The 25,707-nt window shown below is 49.2% G+C and overlaps 2 protein-coding genes across 3 annotated transcripts in view; both read left to right on the top strand.

Moving 5' to 3' along the window:
• LOC144153792 (uncharacterized) overlaps positions 1 to 11,302 on the top strand; it is a 176,349-nt gene extending 165,047 nt beyond the window's left edge. For both annotated transcript variants that reach the window (XM_077685522.1, XM_077685523.1), the window contains exons 11-14: positions 1,456 to 1,642; positions 2,083 to 2,218; positions 5,053 to 5,123; positions 8,439 to 11,302. In XM_077685522.1, coding sequence (XP_077541648.1) covers positions 1,456 to 1,642; positions 2,083 to 2,218; positions 5,053 to 5,101 — 372 coding nt within the window. In that variant the 3' untranslated portion in view covers positions 5,102 to 5,123; positions 8,439 to 11,302. The remainder of the gene's footprint in view (positions 1 to 1,455; positions 1,643 to 2,082; positions 2,219 to 5,052; positions 5,124 to 8,438) is intronic.
• Positions 11,303 to 14,645: 3,343 nt separating this feature from the next.
• Positions 14,646 to 19,700, top strand: LOC144152553 (putative chitinase 2). Its single transcript, XM_077683851.1, has 2 exons — positions 14,646 to 15,131; positions 19,353 to 19,700. The coding sequence occupies exons 1-2, from the start codon at positions 14,646 to 14,648 to the stop codon at positions 19,698 to 19,700; spliced, it is 834 nt and encodes a 277-aa protein (XP_077539977.1).
• Positions 19,701 to 25,707: the final 6,007 nt, after the last annotated feature.

The following is a 25,707-nucleotide window of genomic DNA, read 5'->3' as shown; positions in this document are numbered from 1 at the left end:
CTTCTGTCATGCCTGATCTTCAACGGAATCGCTCTTACGTGATCGGGCGTATAACGACATGACTTCCGGAAAAAGAAAAGTATGAGAATAATATTTTTATTCGACCATCTCTATTTGCACGGCAAGCAATATCCTCAACCACGGTGTGTTTGTTCGAAAGAAAAATTCACAAGCGTGGAACGCACGTATCTGCCGCGAATTCGCGCCCTCCTTAAGATGGGCAAACGTGCTAGCCTGTTTTAAGAAAGAACGGTTTTTCTGGCCGATGATCGTTTTTACCGCCATTTCGTTTTGACGAAATGCGATAGCGCATGTTTTTCCAGCGAATGTGATTCCTTCCAGAGACAGTCCAGAGCCTTTCTTCGCGGCTTCTTTCCGCCCAATGAAATTCGTAGAAGTCTGCAGTGCACTTTTTTGTCGGACCAAACCGCATTTTTAACATAGACCGAAACGGCTAAAGCGTTCTGTTAGTGCAGAGATCGCTGGTTTTCTTCAAGGCCGGTTCTGCTTCTCACAGAAGCGAAACACGAAAACGGCCACATGCAGGAATTTCGGAACACGTTAGTATGATCCCCAGGTGGCGTAGCTGAATCCGTGGCCTAATACCACGGCGCACCTGATAGCCCAAATTCGGCACGTTATCACCCAGTTTGAACATTTACGGACGTGAACGTTGCTAGTGCACCGCAAATTTTGCATATCCGGCGACCATTGACGAATGGTAACACGGAACTAAGATAAAACAGCCATTCATGGTACACCTATCAACTACTAAAAATGGCTCTTCCTTCTTAGTACCCTTTCACATAGAGTTCTATACTAAAAATGTCGCGTGGATTGTGTGTTAAGCAGGGCAATCCACGCGACAATATAGACGCGACAATATATACTAGAGGGAAATCTGATGCCACTGTCTAGGCGAATCGCGCTACAGCGAGCGTTCCGTAATGTACCCGGTAAGCCCATTCCACTTTTCCTTGTCATGGCTCCTGAACAGGCTGGAAAGTTGCCTCTGGCTGCAAGAAAGCAACAATATTACTGTGAAATGATAATCAAATTTGTATTGTTATCTTAAAATTGAAACTAAAAAGATTTATTTGTCAGGGATTACTTAGAAGCTTCATACAAGATGAACAAGAATAAAATGTTGCTCCTTTTAGTCGATTTTGGCTTCGAGACGAAAAATAATCCTTGTGACCAGCCAATCCAAGTTGGCGAGGAACGTCGCTAGCTGCAATGGCTGCGCGCACGGCGGCCCGCGATTGCAGCGCTGCAGATTTCCCACTAGTATATATTAGTATGAAACTCTGCCCTATCCGCCTAGAAGACGAGCTGGGATATTCATGTTTTGATGACGTCATTGCCGTCAGCAGCTTGCGTTAATCCCCTGCAGGCCGTTATGCTCCCCCATTTCCGCTTAGAAACTTGGACCTGATCGTGCCCGGCGTGTCGCAGGGTGCCTCGTACATGGACACGGTGGTGAGCAACATGCACGCGCCGTGCGGCTCCCTGGTGGACCCGGACTGTCAGGGCTACCTATGCAAGCTCAGCCAGCAGTGGAAGTCCTGGAAGAAGCGGTTCCTCGTGCTCAAGGACGCCTGCCTGTACTTCTACAAGGACCGAAACGCGCCCGTCGCCGTCGGTAAGCACGCAGCCTCGTTCTTGATGCCGAAGCGCCAAATCTTAGCAACGAGAATTTAGCGCGTTCACTATCGTCCACCGTTGCTGCCGTCGGACATGCTCCGAAAATTCCAGCAGTAAATTAGGCTCTCTCACTTAGTCTCGAACTGGTTAGTGCGTTCAACGTATACTAAACAAGGTGGCCACGTTCACCAATGTCCACGTTAGTTACCAACCTTTGGATTATCGGATGAGTGAAGAGCGCCCCCGTTTTATTGGAGACCGCCGATGATGGAGCGGGCGTGTCGGCACATCGGCCGGCTGTTGGGCGCGTCTCTCGCTCGCGCTAGGCCACGCGTGGCGAATGGTGATGGCGCCTCGCTTGTAGCGAGGATGACAGCTCCGCCAACGAGCGAATCGCCCTACACCGCTCCCCTCCCTCCTACCTGTTGCGCGATGCAGGTGCGTTTTTGCTGCACGGGTACCGCGTGCAGAGCTGTTCCATGACGGGAAAGAAGAACACGTTCGAGGCCATACCTCCGGAGCCCCTGATGCGACACCTGCGCTTTCTGGCCGACACCGAGAACGAGAAGAAAAGGTAGACGGCCACCTCGTCCCCCGCTTAAGGGGGCCAAGACAGAATAATACTTTGCCCAGTTTGAAAGAACTTGCGTTTGGTAGCTCACCTATAAACCTTTTCATCCGCTAATCTTTCATAAGATCAGGATATTTCCCGGGCTGTGCTGCGCATGCGCAGTTAGATCTTCCTGTCGACTGCGCCAATTGTAGGGCCGGTAACACAGCCCGCTGATAAAACGGCAGCTTTCAGGAAGAAGAAGTTAAAAAGGTCTATAGCTTCATTCCAGCCACGAAAAGCGTTTTTTAACCAGATGAACGTAAGAAATATCGAAAGACATTCAAATTTTGCGCTGCAATAACGCAGTATGGACAGGAGTGGCGCATTATGGACCAGCACTAAAAACATGGTTATCGGTGTGTTAAAAGAACCCTGCAACACTTTTTTTCAACTTTTTTTGATATCTTAAATGCTTGCAGAACGTAGTCACCCAACACACCCAGTACTTAGATTACGGGGTCGCAAAGTACATCACCCAAACATTACGGCTCTATGCCCATCAGATAACTTGTAAACTCGCTCAAAAGATTTTTCTCTCTTTCCCGGTCTTGGCGTTCTTCTTCGACGGCTCGAATTACGTCACTAAGATCATGTAGTGGCTACTGGCAATGAACGCTTTTCGATAGAAACTTTAAAAAAAGCCACAAAAACAAAGCAGAAACGGAAGGCGTATCTGGTGCGATGACCAAATCACGCAGTGCTGCTGCGTGCTGGCGATAACTATAGCTTTCGCCGTGGTTCCAGACGCGAAGGAAAGAGTGGAAGCGATTATCGGAAGTGTTGCAGGGTCCCTTTAACTCCACTTTATCATTCAAGTGATACGATGAAACGGAAGTAGAGACACGACTACAATCGCCCATTCATGTTTCTTGGCGGTGGCGTAGTCCTGCGGACGCCAATCGCGCAAACAAAATTTTGTGACGTCATAGAGTACTCGCCGTAAAGTGGCTGGGTAGTCGTCGCTGGTTCACATGTTTGCTTTAAAGGGACCCTGCAACACTTTCGTTAAGCGCTTTCACTCTTTTTTTCGCGTCTAGAACCACTGCGAAAGCTATACTCACCACCAGCACGGAGCGGCACTGCGTGATTTGCTCGTCGCAGCAGATACGCCTTCCGTTTCTGCTTTGTTTTTGTGGCTTTATTTCTGAAGTTGCTATCGAAAAGCGTTCATTGCTGCAACTAAAACAAAACCGGCCGACAGTCACTACATGGCCTTAGTGACGTAATTCGAGCCGTCGAAGGACGTCAAGACGGGGAAAGAGGGAAAAATCTTTTGAGCGAGTTTACAAGTTATCTGATGGGCATAGAGCAGTAATTTTTGGCTGAGGTACTTTGCGACCCCCTAATCCAAGTACTGGGTGTGTTGGGTGACTGCATTCTGCAAGCATTTAAGATTTCGAAAAAAGTTGAAAAAAAGTGTTGCTGGGTCCCTTTGATACCTCAGTTATTTCTTTGACATTTGCGGTAAAATTGTCATAATTATTATCGGGACAAATCAGCCTTATTAATCGACTAAACTCGTGTTTTGCCTTCATGTCCCATTTGACGTTCTTGCGCGTGCCGACGTTTAAAGTCAAAATCGGTGAGAAAAGCAGATCTCACGCATAGAGCGCAATCTATTTTCAAAGGTCCCGCGCGTTGTCGTCACGGCTTCGTCGCTTCGGAGAAGTGAGATAGTACATGACATGTTGCCATTCTTAACTTGTACCCGACTATGGACGGCCTCATTCTTCGCTGTACGGTGCGCGGTGAGCGTACGAAATAGTGGCCAGGGTGGCGAAGTAACGTGTAGTCGTCAGGCGCACCGATCGAACGTACGCTGCCACCATCAGGCTTGTAGCATTACTTTTTCATCAATCACACAGCAGCCTGTCATCGGGCTGCGCTTCCACAACTCTTAAGGTCGTGATCTCCATCTTGAAGAAGCATCTAACGTGTAAAGCAAAGGGCTACAGAGAGCGCATCAAAGAACGTCTGCGGCGCTTTCCAGCCGTTCTTTTCGCTGAAAAATTGCTCCGTTTTTTGACGGAGAATTAATCACTGCATAAAGAGCTCCTAAAACAAAAGAAAGACGTTCCCGGTTACTTAGGAGGCTGGAGAAATGATTAATTACCTCAAAAACTCCCGGTAATAGTGATCTTGCCTATATCTTGATTCCCCCGATGCAAAAAGTAATCTCGTGGAGTGCATTCGTCCTCATATGGTCAATTCCCCGTTTATTCTTCGCTGAGGGTGGCGGTGCGGAGATCACGCGAATGTCTCAAATAGCGGATGTACGGCGGAGCAGTTTTACTCCCTAAGGCATTTTCGCCGCCATATCAGGCAATCCCAAATCCGACTCGTTAGTGCACTTTTTTTTTTCGCCATGGAGCTGTGTACAGGTGCCGTCAAAAGTAATTGGAACATGGTCTCGCAAATTTACAGGGATTCCGTTTTCCAAAAAAAGTGCCTGGCTGCATTGGTGCGCGTCTACTGGAATCCCTCCTAAGAGAAAAAGCTTCCCGTAAACCGATAATGGCTGACATGAAGCCAGTAAGATAAATATTTCGTTATATTCACAAATCCTTGTACCGTTTACTTTTGACGGCACCTGTACGTCCGAAACTTCGGTACGCCGGTACGCAACACCGGTCCACGTGAACCGTCAGAGTTCCTCATAGGCCAGGTTCACAGCGTTAAACCCGAAGTAGTAGAACTCTTTAAATATAGCTTTGGCGAAAGGTAACTGAAAAAAAATTCCAATAACGGCGTCATTATACGACTTGTTTCTTTCCGTTTTGTTCTTTGTTTTTCAGGTGGCTGGCATCGATGGAGTACTCAATCGACCGGTGGATAAAAGTCTGATGAAAATGTTAGCTTAAATTATGTAAGTATAGGCGTCATTTTTATCCTTTCCTTGGCTCGATCACCACGCCATTAAACGATGCCAAGTGTACCTTGGTTTAATGCACGCTGGCAGGTTGTGGTCTATCGTTGAGTGATTTCTTGCACGTTCATAACGGGTCGACATGTGTGAGCTAATCGCCAAGTGCAAAAAATATATAGAAAGCGTCGAAAACAAGTCAATGCTTTGTGGTGTGATACATTCTGCATAGCGAGAATGCCCACATGTTTTTATGTCTCAATGCTTGCAACTGTGAAACTACTGGCAGCTGAAATTGTACTTTAGTAACTTTTAACAGCGAAGCTCTTGAGCAAATCGTTAGTGTACGGTGTCCACAGTTAAAAAAAACAAGAAAATGCCGCGCGCTTGTGCGTGCGTGGCTCGGGGTGAACGCCCAGCGTCCCCGACGCACGTTTATCAAGCCAAGCATACCCACTCGAGGAGATTGGCCAAGATTGCGGCGACCACCCGGCAGCGTATTGCCAAACACCTCGCTGCACAGAGCACCCCCGTGAAATGTCTGTTCGCGCGATGAACGGTAATTGAACGTGGTCATTGGCTGATTGGCTGCGCCCCAAACCTAAAGTGACCTAAAACATACCAAATCGCCATTACTAACAAAAACAAAGCGTAGATTTGAGTTTAGAAGAAAAATTAAATTTAGGAAAATAATTAGGAAAAAAATTAAGAAAAATAAAAGAAACTAAGAAGCAGTACTGCTGGGTTAGAACCCAAGCCGTCAGAGCCAGTACTCAGTACTCTACATCGAAGCCACAGCCCCGAACGGTGGGCTCGTATTACCAGGCGAGCAAAAGAATAGCGCGCGCAGTGACATCACACATGCCACGTGGGGGCTCTGTGCAGCGAAGCGTTTGGAAACACGCCACCCGGCAGAGAGAGAGAGAGAGAGAGAGAGAGAGAGAGAGAGAGAGAGAGAGAGAGAGAGAGAGAGAGAGAGAGAGAGAGAGAGAGATAGAGAGAGAGAGAGAGAGAGAGAGAGAGAGAGAGAGAGAGAGAGAGAGAGAGAGAGAGAGAACGTTTATTGAAACAACGGGGACGGGGTAGGGGAGAAAAAGAGTTAAGAGCTGTGGGCGGTCATCTTAGTCCGGTAGGCCGCGTGCCGCGGCTGCCATCCTCGCCCGAGAGGTCAGGGCCTCCTGGTCTTCGAGCTGGCAGCTCTGCAACGCGCCCTGCCACTGCTCAAGGGTAGGGGATCTTGGTGGTGGAGGGTTGGTGGGGCACGTCCAGACGAGATGAGTTGTGGTGTTAAGCTCACCGCATTGGGGGTAGTTAAGTAAAAAAAAAAAAAAAAGAAAATGCCGAGCGCTCGTGCGTGCATGTTTCGCGGCGACCACCCAACGTCCCCGGAGCACTTTTGTGAAGCCAAGCATACCCACTTAGAGAGATTGGCCAAGATTGGCCAAAAAAAAAAAATTCCAGCGTTCGCCGTAATCGTGTCAACACTTGCTCGGAACGATAAAGACACGTCATAGCGTATGCCCCTCTAAGGCTACGTCCAATAATTATCACTTCCAAAAAAATGAAGGACGCTCACACTTTTTGTAACAGTTATGGAGTATAGGTCGTTGCAGCAGCGAAGAAGAAGCAAATCGGCTGCAATCGTGGACCCACCGTGATGGTCGAGAAGGTTGCGTACAGCTTCGCTACCTTAAATTCTTACGCGTTAGTGTGAGCTTCCTTCATTTTTTTTTATCCCCATAAACAGCAAACTTGTCAGTCATACCGTAAAAAGGCAGTGCGTATAGTTTCTCTTGTTACTTACCTTTTTTTTTTTATCTTTGAGTGACATCGGCGAAGTGCGCAGAGGTGATGCCATAAATTAACATGAAGTCGCTCGTGCACTGGAGATAGGCGAATTTGTAGAGTATTTCGAAATGTGTCAAATATTCGTGTTTCACATAGCATAGCACCATTAAAGCGAAGCTTTGGTGTTCTGACTTATGGCGTCTGTAACGCGAAAACGGGTGAAGTAAAAGACAAAAACGCTTCCGGTGGCCGAAGTTGAACCTGGGTCCCTTGCGTTGTGAAGCCGGCGTCTATCCGATTGGTCAATTGAGACATGGTCGAAGTGGTTTGGATTTGGTGCATGGACGTGCAAAATCAGACAGAAGAATCCTGCTCCCCACCGCGTAAAGACGACGATGATCCGTCACGAGAAAGCTTCGCGTTCAACCATTAGCTAAAACAGCATTGGCTTTACCGATCGTCGAGGTTCTCCCCCCATTTTCTTGCGTGTTGTTGGCACGTTATCGCCAATACCTGCTCAATCAAGATGCCTCCGATCATGGTCTGAACACTTCTCCTGAACTGGAACACCTCAGGTACCGCTGGAAGAGAAGTTTATGCCAAACTCGCTTGTGCGAAGTATTGCTACTTCTTTTCGTTGTGGTGTGCCGCCACTTAATCGGTACTTAAATAGGGCAAATCTGATAACCTCCCCCTTGTGCCACTTTTGCCAAGAAATTGAATCCGAAGAGCATTTCTTTCTTTTTTGCCGCCGATTTTCTAACCATCGGAAAAGGCTACTGGAGATTCCCCTGCTACGTCTTGGACTGCCTTTGACTGTACCGGTGCTTTTCTCGTTTGGGGGACTAGGCTGGGTCGATGCCGTAAGGACGTGTGGAATGCCATCTACTCCTTCATTTCGGAGACAGCTCGTTTGCAGTGTTAAAAACGTTCCGATTAGGCTGACTTTTACTATAGTTTTCCGACTCTTCTCTCTGTTGTTTTCTTTTTTTTTTCGTGTTTTTCTCTCTCACCCATTAACCTAGACCAAATTCTCTCTTCTGCTCCATTATTTTGCCTCGCATAATTGATTGTAACATAACTCTTCTTGGCCAATCCCCCTAAGTGGGTATGCGCCATTTTTCGGGCCACCACCACCACCAACCATCGTCGTCGTTAGACGGAGGGGTGCCCGATTTTTATTATTCTACGGCGTGTTCACATTAACATTCCAGATGATCCCGTTTTAGATGCGACTGCATCTCATTCACTCGCCTTGTCCCTCCATACGGCGTTGTTGTCCGTCCACACACCTCCCCCATTCTCCTCGCCGCGCGAGTTGCGCTCTCCGCCGCTCACCCCCTCTCCTCTCCGATAGCGAACACTCTCTCGCGAGGGGCATTGGATTGGATTCGATTGGATTGGATTGGATTGGATTGGATTGAAGTGGATTGTGTTGGCTTGTGTTGCGTCATTTTTTTGCGTCATAAATTTTTCGCCATTCCTCGGTAAGTTTAACGTTATCATTCTTTTCTTTCTTTCTGCTTTCAGACCTGAATTGTGCCAAAGCATCCTCAAGACCGCGTTCATTTCTTCGTTAAGCAAGAAAGCACTTCACGCGAAGCACCCACACAGTCAGCGCTGTCATACCCTGAAGACTGCTGAGAGAACAAGTAAAGAAGAAAAATGAGCAAGCGCTGTACATATCTCGATTGGAACAGCGTCAGTGGCTAACGCGGCCCACTCAGAGCGTTGACAGGGCATTTCAGGGATGCTACGAGACGGAGGCCAAAGCAGGGGCAGAAAGATGGCGCAAGTTGTTGTGTTGTGCGCAGCAGCGTACGTTGTGCTGAGCCCATCGTTCAAGCTATAATACACTTTAGGCATCTTTGAAATGAAGCATTTGCGAGGCGCACACACTCGCGCATCGTTGGAAGCTGCTGCGCGTATTTTTCTTCCCCCGCGGCGACGCCTGTGAGACGGGCGCGACACCATCAGGCCCTCCACCGCGCATGCGTGCCACCCGAATGCCCCCTACCTCCTCCACTTTACCGAATGACTCCAGCACGTTTGAAGGCTATATGGAAGTGGCCACGACGCTTGACAAGTTACTTTTCTTTTCCTTTCTTGCTGTTTGATTGATTGATTGTGTGGTTTAATGCGCCGACGCTATACAGGCGATGAGGCGCGCCGTAGTGGAGGGCTCCGGATTAATTTTTACCAGCTGGAGATCTTTAACGTGCGCCAAAATATCGAACACACAGGTGTTTTCGCTTCCATCAGGAAAGCGGCCGCCGCAGCCGGGAATCGCCTTTCTTAGTGTTGCCGGGGTAAATAACAGTTGAATACAGATTGGGAATAGGGTTTCAGCACTTGAAGCTTGTTGTTGCTGTCATGGGTCGCGGAAAGGGAAGAGAGGCGCGGCAAATCCAAAGCGAGTGATGGTGACCTGCAGAGTGACAAAAATAACAGCGTGAGTAGGCGGCGTTGTGAGCTTTGTTGTCATTCGTGTTTGAACCTCCCGCGGAACTGTCACGCGGTTCGAATGAGCCACGCAACAAAGTTGACGATGAACCAGGGATGTACAGTCTTTGTAAAAAAATTCTAAGCAGCGCCAAAGGGTTCTGCGCCTGAAAGAAGTCAATGTAAATTCTTAAACTTTAAGTGTGGCCAAAATTGGTTTTGACATTGAGAAAGAAAGGTGCTTGCTCCCGCTTTCTTGAACAAGACGTTTTGTCATCGTTCAAAGGGTATAAGCTTGTACTTCGAATTTCTTGTGCCCCACACACTTTTGGCATGGCCTAGAAAATTTCGACAAAGTCTGTACGTGCAGCACGCAGCGTGTGCTGGGATTTTGTGATTCGTGAACTTGAAAGTACATAACGCTCGCTGTCATGGATGCCTGGTTTTGCGTCTCCTTTCTCGGGCGCCACTAGACGCTGAGGCGTAATTTTCCCACAAGCTTTACAGAAGGATGTATTTTGTTCTCCTACATTTCTTTCCTTTTTTTTCAGCTAGGTGAGGAGTAGACGTCACGCAGGCGCACTTAATTCGAAAATTCATTGAATAAACAAAACTGGCGCAAGCTGTAGGATTTGGGGCACTTTCAGTTTGGCGTTTATTTTAGAAGCTTCTGCTATAGCTTAGCGGTCCACAACCGATCCCGCTTGTGTGTGTGTTGTTGAAAGGTCGTAAAAAGCACCGCCTGCCCGTTCATTTTTCTTCTTTTTTTTTCCGCCACGAAGGTACACGAAGCCGTGGACAGTGTTGAGGATAGAGCGGTGCGGGTGCCTACGCGGTCTCCGTCTGGGAAAACGCACCACACGAGCTGTACTTGCGCTGAGCAGTTTCGTACTCGCCGCGGTGGTGCAACGGTCGTGCACCGCTGAGCGCGAGGTTTCGGGTTCGATTCCCCAGCAGCGGCGACAGTTTCTCACAAGATTTCCCCAGGCGCGCAAAACAAATGCATAGTCCTCTACTATGGCGCGCTTCATACCCCAGCTGAGTGCAAAAGTCGACGTGTTAGACCATCATTTCAACAAAACGGTTCAATGATGCTAGTATTGAACGTCTTTTGCATTTTGTTTTGTTTTTATTGCACGGCGATTTATTACCGTGCCTGGTATACTACATTGTTACCTAGTGGCGGCTCAAAGAAATCCGCTTAAATCGAGCACCTGCCGCTTACGGCAATGCGTGTACCTCATACGCCTATAATGTAATGAGTAACGCGCCTAAAAGCGGGCGTGGGGGTATATCCCAACCGTTTCCATTGGAATTTAAGTGTCAACGTTTATCAAGTGCCAAAAAAAGATATATGAGACCCAGCAGCACCACGTGCTGTTGCGGAACCCACCGCAAAGTCATAATAAACTACCACTAACCCATATAATCAGCAACAGGAGCTAAATCTGCTCAAAGTATACATATACGCTGATACTTTTCCGAAAATGTGAATACAGGCGATCTTGATCTATCAAGGTCCACTCAGTAGTACCGAACTCGGAAACTTGGCGAGAATGTCATACCTAAACCCCCGCTTGACGCGTGCATCCGCCAGCGGCTGCGATGCGTCAAGTGTGACGTCACCACGCATTTTTGCAACCCTTGAGCATGGTCACCAGTGCAATCATTCAAACCTGCGGTTCCGATACAGAGACATGCTGCGAAAATCGGGTCTTGAGCCACTCAAACGCAGGCTTCAACCGCGCTGGAGTTGTTAGTTAAATGCTTCATGCATGAATGAGAGAAATGCCAACTCAGATATACTCTATTATAACCAAGGTCCGCCGTACAACACATTATTATATACTTATAGATATAACTTCCAAGTTACAATTTCTATTAATTTCGGAAATAACACACCATTTTCCGACAAAACGTTGTTGAATAAACGACATAGAGAAATCCTGTGCTTCTCTTGGCTGGTCAGCACTGCGGCTGAATGCGAGCCACAGGTGCCTTCTCCAGTCTTCATCCTTCCTTCGCACAGAGCTGCGTGAATTCGTTCCTGCATTCATCTTCATCTTCGACAGCTCGGCGTATGTACCAAAGTTTATTTCATCACAAAGGTTTGAAGAAAAATGGGGTGCGGAAAGGTGAGAGTCGTTGAATAATTTCAGAATGTTTCGACCGTCCATACACAAGTTCCGGTACTTTGTTCTTAGCCGAACAGAATAAAAACTTATGTCTAAGAAGCGCATGTCCAGACCAGCCGACAACATTCTCACAAAAATTTCAGTAGCACATGTCTTAAAACGTACCGGGTACGTATACGTGACTCGAGACAGTTACCTTCGCCGTGAAGAAAATATTCATGGGGGAACCAACATTCCCCAAGATGCGTATAAAACATGTATATAGGGGTACGTTCGATTACCAAAATAAGTCTGAGTGCAATACGTTGCCTCAATCTCGCGCAGGCCCGGGTAATGAACGAGACGCTATTGGCAACAGATATGGTTTTTAAAATTGCATGGCTTTTACTTGTCTGGCGCTTGGGCACTGCCTTCTTGGGAGCGCACTAGAGAACGATGCCTCTGTACAGCGGGTCAAACTGTTTTTCGTTGTCGACCGGGGTAACAAACGAGACGCTAATGAACCGGAAAATACGGGTGGCTTCAAGGAAGAGGCTTCACCACGTTATTGAGTTTCTATATCAGCGCAATACGCCTAGCGCAGTACAGTGCTTCCCCACAAAAATAAAGATATTCCACGCCTTTAACTCTGGAGTGAGGTGCCCTTCTGACACCCCCGCCCCTGGTGGTGCTGTCGGAGGAGGATTTGTGCGCACTCTCCTCTAAACCCTCATTCTCATAGCATTTCAACTTCATACCATAAAACGTTATTAACAGCGATGCTGTATAAGCTGGTGTTTGGGCCGGCGAACGTGCGCACGAAAACCTCGCCGCTCTCGGGCGGAATTCGTGTTGCCACCTGTCTGAGGCGCGTAGAACTGGTACAAGCACGGCTTTGGAAACGCGTCGCGGGGTGGCTCGCTCTATCGCTTGTTGCGACGAATGCTGCAGTTTTGACGCTGCAGAGAGAACAATTTATGTCAAAATTAAAGAAGCCAAAACGCCGAGAAGCGATAACGTTAATCAACTTCTCAATTAGCGTCTCACACGCCAGAACACACAAGCCGAATGGTGGCCACCGAACAAGTTAAAAAAAATTGAACAAACGCTGGTCCCGCTACACCCTCCGCTACTCTTGGAGCTTCACCGCAAAGCCAGTGGGCACGCGGTGAAGCGTGCCCATACTTTAATGACCCAGAGTTCATTGTTCTTTGGGTGGCTAACGACGACATCACGCCGAAAACTCGGCCGAGTCTCCAAGCATAACCACGCATAAACTTAGCCGAACCAAGAATAAGCCAGGTGGGGCCGCCAGCTTCGCTGTTTGCCCAGCCTTTCTGCCACTAGTGCGAAAGTGCCCCAATTATTTCTGGTGGGGTGGACAACCAAGAGAAACGCCGTGGAGGATCGTTCCCCCCGACTCGTCACTTTAATGGACGCAACGACGTTCGTATAGGTTGCACATAGCCTCGGCACGCGTGCAGGCAACGATGTGAGTGCGCCGCCACTGGTTACGTCGGGCTCCGCGGGATGGCGGTCCTTGTCCGTGCTAAGCACATGATTTGTGTTGAACGTTCCAAACTCTACCCCACCGAACGCAAAGTAATAATGCCTCGACTCCAATGTGAGTGCGATTAATAACTTCTTGTTGTTACCGCCATGTAGAATCGGTTTGAAACAGAGCAGACGGAGCACGCCGGTGTTCTTTTTTTTTTTTTTCTGCGGAGTGCAGGCGCAGTGGCACAAGCAGCGCCATGTCCGTGATGCTCCGGCACTTCGGCCATGTCCGCGGCCGTTTCCAGTGTTGCCAAGCGAAGAAATTAACAGCTAAACTTTCAAGTGAATACCATCTATACATAGATGCGCACATTTTCCGGACGACTTACGTTATGTGATAACATGGTTGCATGAATCCGACCTTACTTGCTCTCGGGAAATTATCCCCCTGCCCGTGCGACATGTTTTACAAACATGGCCACGCATCCCCACAACTGGTTCGCTTGGAACACTCTAGTATTCTATTAAGTAACTGCTAAACGGGCTCGGTGGGTAGGGCTAGAGTCGTGGGTTTTCGCGTAAGCGGCCTCGGTTAGAGTGTCAGTAGTTCTGATATGTGGTGCAAAACATCAGTGATTATTTTACTAAAACATGCCCTCCTAGGTCAATCCTACACCTTTTTTTTCGAAAATAAGGATGGTTTGGTTGGTATCTTTTAGGTCCGTTTAGCCTGCAATACGTTTCGTTAATCCCACGATTCTTCTGATACAACGCAGGAAATGCGGTTACTTTTCAAGCAAGTTGACCTAGAAACGCGTGGTGGTCGCCGGACGAAGTCTGGCCAACCTCGGTCAACCAATAAAGGGTCACACGAGGCGTGCGTCTAGGCGTCCAGGTTTGTAAACGTGCGCCAAAGGGCCAAAGTGCGGTGAAATGAAATCGACCTCGTGATTCACGTCTTGAGACACATCCCCCTCCGTACACATAGTGCCTCCTCTCAACCCCCTCTTTCCGCTGCAGGAGGCGCACAAACTCATCTTAAATTTAATTAATTCGATGACCGATCCCCTAATTGGGCATGGGCTACTCCACGAGCATCATCATCATATTCATCCTCATGTCATCGTATACGCTTTCCCTGTTACCGTCTCGGGCAGAGCTCCGAGGCACCGAGCCAAGCGAGCTCTGCGTCGAAGACGGCTCGTACCGCAGCGTCGCCGCCGCCCCACCGGCGCCGCCCAACCACGTGCTGCACGGCAACAGCTGCCCGCGATGCATCGCCGTCGCGGCGACCTGCATGCTGCTCACTCAACTGGCACTGGTCGTGTCCTTCGTTCTGGTCCCAAGGATCAAAGCCTCGACGCCAGCCGCCCAAGGCGGAGGCAGTTGCCACCAGCCGGAAGAGGAAAGCGCGCACGAGCAGCAGCAACTCCGGTACGTGCCCCACCACCTACGCCACGCCCCGCACCGCCGCGACGTGGAGCCGAGCAAGGTGCCCATATTCTGCGTATTCCGCAACACCGGCTACCGGGAGCTGCGCAAGGTCGTCTACAGGCTCGGCACGGTCCCCTACTCGTTCTGCACGCACCTGCTGTACCACTCGGCCCGCTACTCCTCCGGCGCCATCGTGAGCCGAGACGAGCTGTTCGACGAAGTCTACCAGGGGTTCACGGTAGCCGCCAACATGCGACGCATCTGGACGCACCTACGCGTCCTCCTCACCCTTTACGTGAGCGAACCCGAGACGGCCGATTTCTCGGAGGACATCCAGGGCAGCGCCAAGGCGGCCTTGTTCAGCGAGGCAGCGTACAGGTGGCTCGCCGCCCACAACTTCGACGGCCTCAATGTGGACTGGCCGTACGCGGGAGGGCCCTGCGGCAGCGAATCCGATCCCAGCAACTACGCAGCCCTGCTGAGGTCCCTGAAGGCCCGCTTCGAGTCGCGCTTCGTGCTGACGGTTGCGGTGCCGGGAGAGCTGGCGAGCATCAGCAAGGGCCTCGACTTGCGAGCGGCCAGCACGGTTGCCGACTTTCTGCTCTTGCGGTCCGAGAAAATGAAGAATGTGGATCCTCTGAGGTACGACTGTCCCGGACACGCGGTTGCCCCCGTCTTCTTCGCTCTGAAAGCGCTCGCCCCGAAGACGAAGATATGCTTCTCAATTTCCTTCGAGGTCGGTATAACCAGACGTTATTTTTTTTTTACTTCACGCCATCTTTCCTTACAATTTGAAGCTGACATGAGGTTCACTTGCGCGCGCGGAGGTCCAAAGACGGTCAGTTTCTGGTGGCGCATGCTTATAGGGGGACGCAGCAGTCTGGCTCAGATGCATGCTAATTAATAATTAGAATACGGCGGGATCTGATACATCCATCAAATGTCCTCTTGGATATTCTCTCGCGGAGGATGTGCCTCTCCTGTTCTTATATATCTTCAGCAGGCGATACAACTACATGTAAGACAAGCATGTTGTGGTATTACGAACGCTTCTGAAGTGCTTCAGTTGAAGTTTATCAGCTCTGGTTGCAAACAGCAAGGCACGTTCGAAGTTGAGTCGAACAAGAAAGCCGACTACAGACTAACGAAGAAAAAAATGAGTATATGTGGCGTTCTGTGCGGCAATGTAGTTTCGGATGGCCACAAATTACTCTTTGCGAAGGATGAACAAGAGCGGCTTGCCAATATTTAGTTGGCGCGTTTTTGTGATGAGTCCGTTGCCATTTATCGCGTTTCGTGAATACCTAATTTGACAGATAACCTTTTAGTTTCTGCGCACTATCGCAGAGAAAATACTAACACATCACAATTCACTCATTTCCTAGCCGCAACGCAAGAACGAAACCATGCGTCGACAAGGAGCAAACGTGTAGCTGTCTCCATGGAGCATTTATAGCAAATGCATAGTACATTGTGCTTCCAGGGCGACACGTTAGAATGTCTCGGTCCCCATATCGTGTGCCAACTCGTAGCATTCAGTCTTGAATTCTAAGAATCTACCACGAATGTTTAAATCACCTAAATTGGCATTAATAATTTCAGAAGAAGTGTTTTATGTTTTTTTCTCGAATGACAAATTAGATTCGTGAAATTTAATTGCGAGAGGGTTTCAGTTTCACGTAGCGAAACCTTCTGACATCACGTGCCAACTGATTTTAGCTGAGACAGACTGCCCCGCCATCCTTTAATCCATCATTTCTCTTCTTCTCCCTTTCTGTCCTCTTCGCTGCCTATCCTCCTCCTAGACTAAGGACGTATTCTGAGTCCTTCCTCCACTCCATTTCCGTCCTCCACTCGGCTGAGGGGAGGATTCCGCAATGCTTGTGCATAGGGAGATCGATTTGAGTGGCCTCCTCCATTGGAGGCTCGAGGGCAGGAAGGACTCCGAATACCAGGGTAAGACTGATGTGCCCTCATCACGAGAAGCTGTTATCGGCTGGGTAATTTTCACCACCTTTCTCTTTCAATAAAGCATCGAAACTAGACCAGCACACATTTTTTCTACTTTTATCTCTCCTGCCTTCGAGACTGTTCTGGGGTACCCATGGGAATTAATGACAGTAATTGCGACTAAAGCGTCGGGAGGAAAGAGCGCGCGGTGGAAGGGGGCTTGCGAAGGCCTGTTTGCGGAGGCTGAAAGATCGCGCCTGAGTAGCCGCCATCGCCCGTTAGCCGAACGGAGGTCTGTCTGCGGCGACTGCTGTGAAACGCGCCTACGCACGACCAACCCTTTTCATTAGCGAAGCAATCGCGCCACACACCGCTCAGTTTGCAATGTGCGGCACAACACACTATCCATGCCATGCACGCTACTCACGGTGTTCTCTTAATCACGGTGCATATAAGAGTGGTCTGTAGCTGCACATAAACGCATGTATCTGCCAAATTATTTGCCTCAATGTATCGCAAAATGAGAACACCTAAACAGTTTATTTAAAGTTTGGAATGGAGAACATTGTAACCGTAACATTGTGTATTTAACTTATTTATTTTACTGTAATTTTTGTTTGTGTAGTTTAGTGCCTTAAATCTGCACGAAGCCACCAGTGCACTAAGAAGAGTTTGCATTCATGAACCATGCCACCGGTGGTAAAAGTTTTGGAGAGTCCAGGCTGTATATACGTCGTCTTCAGGTTCGATATTGCGCAAGGCACATAGATGTTACTACTGGCTTCACACAGCATGAAAAAACGCCGATAAAAAATTGTAAAACTCCAGAGTGAGAGTTGTCAGTTTGCGCGGAAGAATTTGCTCATCTTCACATACACACCTCGAGGTATTCAATGTGTTGGCGAACCACTCCCGCACTCGGTGAACTCGAAGAGTCATAATTAGTCATAACTATACCTCAGTGCACTTAACGTAAATGGCATATATACGCCATATCAGTGGCATGCGCAGGATTTAATTTCAAGGGGGTGTGAGGGGGGGGGGGGGGGGCTCTCATTCTTAAGAAAGGGTAAAAGAGCACGTTAAAAAAGTGAAAGGTAACAAATAAATAAATAAAACGCCAAAGCAACGAATTTATCCAAATTAAAAACAATAAACTCCGGGTAAAGTTGTACACTGCATAAATTTCCTATTGTTTCGTTCTTTTTTTCTCAGTGAAATTGAAAAATTTTTGATCAATCATGGTGATTGCACACATAGAAGCGGCGTACGGTTGGTGCGTAAATTGGGACACAAAAACAATTATCGCTACCCAATACTTCCTGATAGGCACTTAACGGCTCCATCTGTTTTCGTCCACGCCTCGCCCTTCCCCTCGGTATCAAAAATTTCGAGAGCGGACACCCCTGAGAACGCCAGAGCCCCATACTACCCCAGTCCCAGCAGTCATTGACCATCATATTCATTAGTCATAGCCATACATGACCCGAGTCATAGCATAGCCCAATCATACGCCTTAGCCGTAATTATAGGCCATATTCATATGTTAGTTATATAGCAAAGTCATGTGAAGTCATATCAGAACAGTCATAATCATAAATCAGTACTCATAACGTAAATGTCATATTTACCCCATATCACCCGCGTAGGTCTATGCAGAATGTCGCGTTGTAGTCGTGAGAACATAGTCAATGTCATGGCACAGTCATGTTCATAACTCAGCACTATAACATAAATGTCACATTATATGCGTATCCTGTATTACCCGTGTAAACCTACGGAGCGCGTCGTGTCATGTACTCCAGACAGACAGATATCAGGGAGACGTGGCTTAAGAATGCTAGCTTACGCATTAAAATTTGGTTCAATTGAGTCCCAGTTTATGAGCCAAAAAGTGCTACGCATTAAAATGGCGTCAGCCACAGACAGTAAGCCGTAGCGTTTTGATTATATCTTTCGCTCAGTGTACAAGAGCTTTTCAAATAATTTCTGCGGGTGAATGTGAAAGCTAAGCCATTTCTTTGTGCACGCCATGGCGTATATATGGGACAGGCACCGGCAAACTTTAGAGATTATTAGTGCTGCACTTTTCTGCTGGCCATTTGGGACATATTTTGCTGTTCTACTAAGGCTGCAGCGCCGCACAGGCCCCATTAACTCGCTCGGAGTTAGCTTGGAGCTTGCCAGCGATGCTCGGTGGAAGTTCAGTCGGTATTCTTTCGGCTCCGTAGAGGAAAGATGGTGCACGTTGGGACATTCCCATTTACATCACACGCAAAAAAGAACCATAAGAAAATGTGAAAGTAATTCCAGCTTTGATTATATATCTGTAAATAACAAAGAATAATTTATTGCTGAGCAAAAGCCGGAAGAACTACCAAAGAGGTGACCTTCGGTTACAACAGCAAGTTAGCCGTTAGTGTTTACATAAGATCCTGTCCCCCTTGCCCATTATGGAAATTTCTCGAGCCAGTGACATCCTGAGGTGCCTAAATATGACTTGCCTCGTCAAGGCAGCAAAACTGGCGAGTGGATTGACCAAGGGCCAGAAGCCACAATTAAAATGTTTAATAAATTTAGAGAAGAGAAAAGCAGCACACTGGGATGCGACAACATGACAACTCGAACAGGCAGAGTAACGTTCTACATCCGAGTCCAAGAACAGACTGGCACTGGACACTAAAGAGTGAGAAGATGTACCGTCTCAAACCGCCATAACGGTCAGTTTGCACACATCGCACATCAGAGTTTTCGCACAGGGTCAAGCACAAACAAGAGAAAACACTCCCACTGAGTCAGGTGCTATTCCTGGCAGCACAAAACGCAAACTGCATGAAAACCGGTGTCGTCACCCAAATTTTTCACCCTCTGTGACGGCAAGTAGACAAATTGGTGGAACTCAAATGTTCTTATAAAAAATAGCTGAAGTAAGCCAAATGCAGTGGCTCAAAATTCAGCGACTTTTGTGGCACCGCTGATCGTAAGCAACACTTCTCTCTTTGGACAGGTGCGCGCATTCAAGTCGTACAAGAATCACACACTGCCCGGCTCTCGGATGAAGCTTGCCGATCCCACAAAGTACACTGAGACAGCGGGAATGCGCTCCTTTTCCGAGGTTTGCGAAGTTTACGACGCAAGGGTGGACCCCGTCAAGTACTGCACGTTCGCTTCTATCAACGAGGCGGTCAAGGTTGCCCTGGAGACTCCCCGATCCATCGGCCAGAAGCTAGAGGTGCTCTCAAACCCTTGCGTCGTGCTCTGGCACATGGAGTTGGACGACTTTGAGGGCCGCTGCTCGCAACGATCTCGGAACCCATGGCCACTCACCGCAGCTGTGTACAACGCCTTGAATTGACAGCGATGTGCGAAGTTTGGCTGACGACGAGTTGTAAGAAACTTTGGTAAACATAGAAGCCGCATGAATAGAAGCATTTTCGTGACACCCAGATGAATCTGCACATGAAACTATTATACCATGTCAACAGTTTCATGTGATTGTGACCCATGTGCGATGACGGCATAAGTGTTGGCCAAAGCTAATGTCATCGTTGCCACACTTCGATATTGTCGCTGCGCCGCCTGTCGCCGCTTCTTCGCGGCTCGCACGGGACGAGCGCTGCGCGACTGATAGGGGATCATGCAGTGCCTCCGTTCTCTTTCGCTTCTTTTTGCCTTTGTCTGTAAGAGGATACTACGTTTAGAGCATTTCAAAAAAATTACTCCATCTTCCCCGAGGGGAACCCTGAGTAGTATGCGAAGCAGGCATGGTCGATTCAAGTGCCCATTAGCTTTCAGTTCGTCGTTTCCGTGAGGTTGAGGTACGTAGCTACCGTTATATTTACCGTTTGGTTTCCATGGTAACTACCACACTTCTTACTTACCAGAACTACGAAATGGGAAATTGCGTTGAGCCCATGGCTGCTTCGCATACATCTCAGGGCTCCCCTACGGGAAGATGGTGTAATTTTATTGGAGGGGGGTGGGGGGTGTTAGAGTGGAGAAGCATTAAAGAGAGAGAGAGAGAGAGAGACGTTGTGCGTGGTATGAGTTTGTCATTATTTAAGCATTATTATAATCATGTTCAACGTAGGTGACGTCGAGCTGTGGTGTGCGTTCCGCTTTGATTATGACCGCCTTATGGTCTGTGAAATGTAAAGTCAAGGGCTTTTGTAGTGGATGAACCCTAAAGTTGCTGAAGATGAGGTCGATGCACCTTCCCCGGATGTTTATGGGCTGCTTGTAATCGCGGCCCGCCGAGACTCGCCGAAGCACGCCGCTGCCGACGACGATGAAACGTCGAAGGCGCGTGAGCGTGCTCGTCTCGTGCCGGCCCAGGAAGACACCGGCAACACTGTCGCTCCAGGAGCCCTTAAAGGGGAAGCGTGCTCATCTCGTGCCGGCCCAGGAAGACACCGACAACACTGTCGCTCCAGGAGCCACAGAAGGGACCGGGCGTTCAGCAAGCCGAGCATGCGCAGTGGGGGAAGGGGGGGGGGGGGGGGGGGGGGACGGCGCAACGACAACGACACGGGAGGGACATAGCCCCGACCATGAGATACTTCGCATCTAAAACAGATGCGTCCTGGTAGAGTGCTCGAAAGCCAACAAGAGCTATCTGGAGACGCGGTTCTGTGCGCTTCTTCGCCGCTCTTACGGACGTTGGCGACGGTAACAGCATGTCACCACTGTCACATCCCGAATACGTCAGGCCCAAGTAAATTCTGCGGTGCCCCGCACGGGGCACCTTGAGTAATCTTGGTGGCGGTATTGGCGAAATCGCGGACCCCGAGCCCCCAAACATGAGCTGGAACCAACCGTGGCCTCAAACGGTGGCCGTCGGAGCCCAGGTCAAGCTCCTGCGGATGGGCTCCCTGTCTGTTTACTAGGCAGGAAGCTCCGGGACCTTTCTCGGTATCAGGGTAACCCGAGCAAAGAAAGTACCCCCGTACCCTGCTTCTATACTATAGCATATGGCATTTTCTAACCCCCCCCCCCCCCCCTAAACCTGATCGGTCCACGAAATGGGGCCGCACCGAAGTTTCTTTTCCTCCTTTTCAATCAATCTCGCTCCCAAAGCCCGATAATTTCTCACGATTTTTGACCATAGAATCTCTTGATAAGACAAAGCCAATCAATTCTCAGTCCGTGTTTCTAATCTCGAAGTATCTTGAAAGCCCTGTCGGCAAGCCGTACAAGGCTAAAAAACTGAAAACGGGAGAACTCCTGATTGAGGTAGACAACAAACAGCAGTCCGCTAACCTCCTCGCACAAACGCGCATGGTCGATGTTGACATCAAGATCACGCCTCATCGCAGCCTTAATAGCTGCCAAGGCGTGATATCTGATCGGGATCTTATAAGTGAAACTGAAGCCGATCTGGTCTCGGTCGACCATAGTTGCAAATTCCTATGTTCTGCCTCAGTTAGAAATGCATCGGCAACGGTGGCTGAGCAAATCGCCATTGCTATAGCAATGAAAGACCCATTGCGTCCAGATATCTTCAGAGATTTGCGGTCCGCATCTAGGGCTTTCGCCTCGAGCTCGATCTCGCGAGAGGCAGCGGCCATCCTCGGCAGCGAGGGCGCTGCCGGATTTCACACCATAAAATGGTTCCCGGCCCACATGGGGGCCAACGTACATCGATGTTCCCAACGCTGATGAGTTTGCCCATGACCGTGCGCGAGGTTTCGCTCACCGCGGCGGTCCCGGCGAATTCGCAGGCAGGGTCGCCGGGAGGTACAGGGACTCGCTCCTCACCTTCCACGAGGTCACGACTCATTATCAACTTTCTCGGAGAACTTTTCCGCTTCTTAACCCTCACCTCACTCGACCGCAATCGTCGGCATTCAGGATGCTCCAAACGGGATCTTTCCCTTCAAGGGGAAGGTTTAACCACTTCTCGCCAAACATAGAACCGCATTGTCCGGACTGCGGAGATGCGCACTGCTCACTAGCTCATATGATCTGGCAATGTCCTGCGTTACGCGATGCAGAGTTCACCAAAGAAGAGGACTGGGAGGAAGCCCTTAAGAGCGGCGACCTTTCGGTACAGCTTCGGGCTGTCCAGAGGGCCTGCGTGAGGGCGGGGGGTCACGGCCTTCCGGTCCCAGCGTGGGAGCGGCCCGCGACTGTCACTGACTCCCCCTAAATGGGCGGCCTAAGGCAGTTCCTCAAAACCTAAATAAAGTTCTTCGTCTGTTTGTCTGTCTAGAGGGCCTTCGTGATCAGGGTGTGACGGCAGTGGGGCAAATTACCACACGCCGAAATTACCAAATAATACCAACCAAAGACATAATCTTGACGTTTGACCGCTCAACACTTCCTGAGTCGGTCAACGCAGGCTTCATGAGATGTCCGGTCCAACCCTACGTGCCGAACCCACGCCGCTGCTCCAAGTGTCAGTGGTTTGGGCACGGCACAACCTCTTGTCGTGGTAAACTGACGTGCGCAAAATGTGCAGCACAAGATCATCCAACTGACAATTGTGAATCCGAGAACTTCACCTGTGCGAACTGCCAGGGACCGCACGCTGCCTATTCCAGGAGCTGTGAAAAGTTCAAACAGGAGACACAGATCATTGCCTTGAAAGTCAACGAGAACATCACCTTCCCTGAGGCGCGAAAGGGGTTCGCCTCTTTCCCCCTGGGGAGGTACGCCGACGCAGTTCGCCGGGGTGCGGAGTGGCGTCTGGTTTCCACAGGGACCCAGTTCAGCGAGTCTGACCTGCTCCCACCCCTACCACCCGCTGGGTTGCCTCAGGTATCCCAACCCATCACCACACCGCTTGCTGAGGCAGCAGCGGTTGTGGTGCCAACCGCGTCCGTCGGGACCGGTGCCGCTCCCGCCCCTGCCTCCCCGTCCTCCAGTGCGTTGGAGGGTGCCGAGGGGATGGACACCGGGGGCCCCGCATCGGCTCCCACCGCCACCGCACCGCCCGTGCCACCTCTTGCGCCCTCGGCGGTAGCGGCTCAAGCGAAGGGTCCCCGAAGGGGGTCCAAGTCCAGAGGGCCCGGCCCGTCGGGCACCCCTCTGACATCTGACGAGGAGATGTATGTCGGGCCGTTCCTACCTGCAACGCAACGCAAGGAGTGGCCTCCGACGTCCAAGCCTACAGAAAGGCCCAAAAAGCCCAATCCCAGAGAGAGAGAGAGAGAGAGAGAGAGAGAGAGAGAGAGAGAGAGAGAGAGAGAGAGACTAAACATTTATTGTTTCCTAGTAAAAAGACTTTAGAGTGGCCTCCTCATTCCAGGAGTCCATTGGCACGGGCCGCACCTTTTGCCCTCTTCACCAACTTGCGCTGGACGTTGAGGGAAGAGCTGGCCAAGGCGCTCTCCCAAAGCTCATAAGTGCGGAAGGGATTGGAGGGTCGAGTGGGCTTCGTGTACAGCCGCCGATTATATGAAAGAGTGTCCCGGATTCCCAACAGAAGCGGCACAAACGGTAATACACGGTGGGGGCTATGTAGTGGTATCTGCTGGGTAAGTATTAGTTTTCAGGGCGCGAAGCATTTTGTGATGGCCCTTGGGTAATTGTTTGTGCGGTGGGGCGTACGTTTGTCGCTGTAGTCGATAGTACGCGGTAATCTCATGATACAAGACTAGAGGAAGCGGACGCAGATCTTCGTCTTCAGGTACTCGGCCGGTCAATTCTCGAGCTGTGAGATGAGCAATCTCATTCCCTGAGACTCTAATATGCGCAGGCGCCCAGATTATCTTGACGGGTCTCGCTAGTGGCTTCTGTTGCAGTACTTTAAGCGCAGTCTTGTGAATTCAACCGCAGGAAAAGTTGCGACAAGCCTGTTGAGAGTCGGTAACGGTCTAAACTTGTTTGGGTAAGCGCCAAGGCAATGGCCGCTTTCTCGGCGAGTACGGGGTCGGCTCGCTCCAGCGAATCACAGAGTAACAGCCACGAAAGACAACACATGAACACACACACACACGCACTCCAGTCATTCTTAAATGTAAAAAATGGCAACAGAAAACATCATTCAATGGAACTGTAGAGGCCTTATCAACAATCTAGATGATGTGTACGAGATACTTCATTCACATCAGCCAAGTCTCATGTGTCTTAGGAAACACACCAAAATAGTAATCATACTAACTTCTTGAATAGCTACTTCGTATTTCGAAAAGACAGGTACACTTGCACTTATTCTTCAGGTGGTGTGGCCATAGTAGCCCGAAAATCGTTAGCGTGTCACACCATTCACCTAAACACCATGCTGGAAGCTGCCGCGATTCGAACAATAATTTATAATAGGTTAATAACGGTATGCTCCCTCTACATCCCTCTGGATTACCAACTATCGAACACTGGTTTTGAGGCCCTGATAGATAAACTACCTGAACCGTACTTAGTCTTAGGCGACCCTCAATGCACAAAATTCCCGCACAGATGCCCGAGGTCGCCTAATCGAAAAATTCCTAACATCATCGGGAGCATGCCTTTTCAACAAAAACCAAGCTACATATTATAACACAGGGCAAAACAGTTATTCACATCTTGACTTGGCTCTTGGCTCTGCAGTTCTTTTCCCATTTCTTGAGTGGCATGTGGACACAAACTTATATAGTAGTGACCACTTCCCCACCAAATTTACATACATAGGCAAAGGCACAAACACTTCCCCTTCTCATAAAAGGTTCAGTGAGGGAAGAGCAAACTGGAGTACATTCACAGAAACATCTAAACTACACTACACATCCATAAAGCACACCTACACGTAGAAGAGGCGACCCAACTGCTCACGGCGCACATCCTCGAGTCACCTCGACGCCGCCGTCAAGTCACCTACGTTGTATTTTGTATTTTTTTTAGTTTCACTATTTTTGAGAGCCAAATATGGAGTTCCGTATGTGATGCGGCTAATTAGAAGGGCTTGAATGGGGCGCACGAGGTTATTTTCTGTCAGTCCTTGTCGACGATTAGCAATGCGTTTGATGAGGTGCGTGATTTGTAATAAGCGTTCCTTGTAATTTATGAATAGTAGAAATGCCTGCGCCATCTGATTGGATAGTAAGTCCCAGAACACGAATTGTAGGGGTGGTATAGGATGCATGGAAGCGCCATATAGGCTTAATTGTGGGTCTGGGAGAGGTTGTCGTTTACGGCCTTGCGTGCGTTTTTGGAGGACGAGAAGGGCAGATTTTTCTGGTGCACAATTGAGGCCGCGGACTGTAAGGTAGTTGTCGGTGGTGTTAATGGCTTCTTGGAGGGCGTTTTGTTGTTCCTCAATCGAACCCCCTGTTGTCCAAATAGTCAGATCGTCTGCATAAAGTGCGTGTTGTATGTGTGGAATTTGTTGTAGAAATGGCGGAAGTTGTAGCAGGACAAGATTAAAGAGGAGTGGGGAAATGACT

This window comes from Haemaphysalis longicornis, unplaced genomic scaffold, assembly GCF_048455015.1.
Source record: "Haemaphysalis longicornis isolate Haplotype H1 unplaced genomic scaffold, Haemaphysalis longicornis Haplotype H1 scaffold_9, whole genome shotgun sequence".
Lineage (NCBI taxonomy): Eukaryota > Metazoa > Arthropoda > Arachnida > Ixodida > Ixodidae > Haemaphysalis > Haemaphysalis longicornis.
This window is presented reverse-complemented; position numbering and strand designations above follow the sequence as displayed.

What these genes read in the sequence shown, in the direction of transcription:
- LOC144152553 (XM_077683851.1), top strand. Translation starts at nt 14,646, where the DNA reads ATGCGACGCATCTGGACGCACCTACGCGTCCTCCTCACCCTTTACGTG. An exon ending in GCTTCTCAATTTCCTTCGAG is followed by an intron (nt 15,132 to 19,352) that starts GTCGGTATAACC and finishes CTCTTTGGACAG; the next exon opens with GTGCGCGCATTCAAGTCGTA.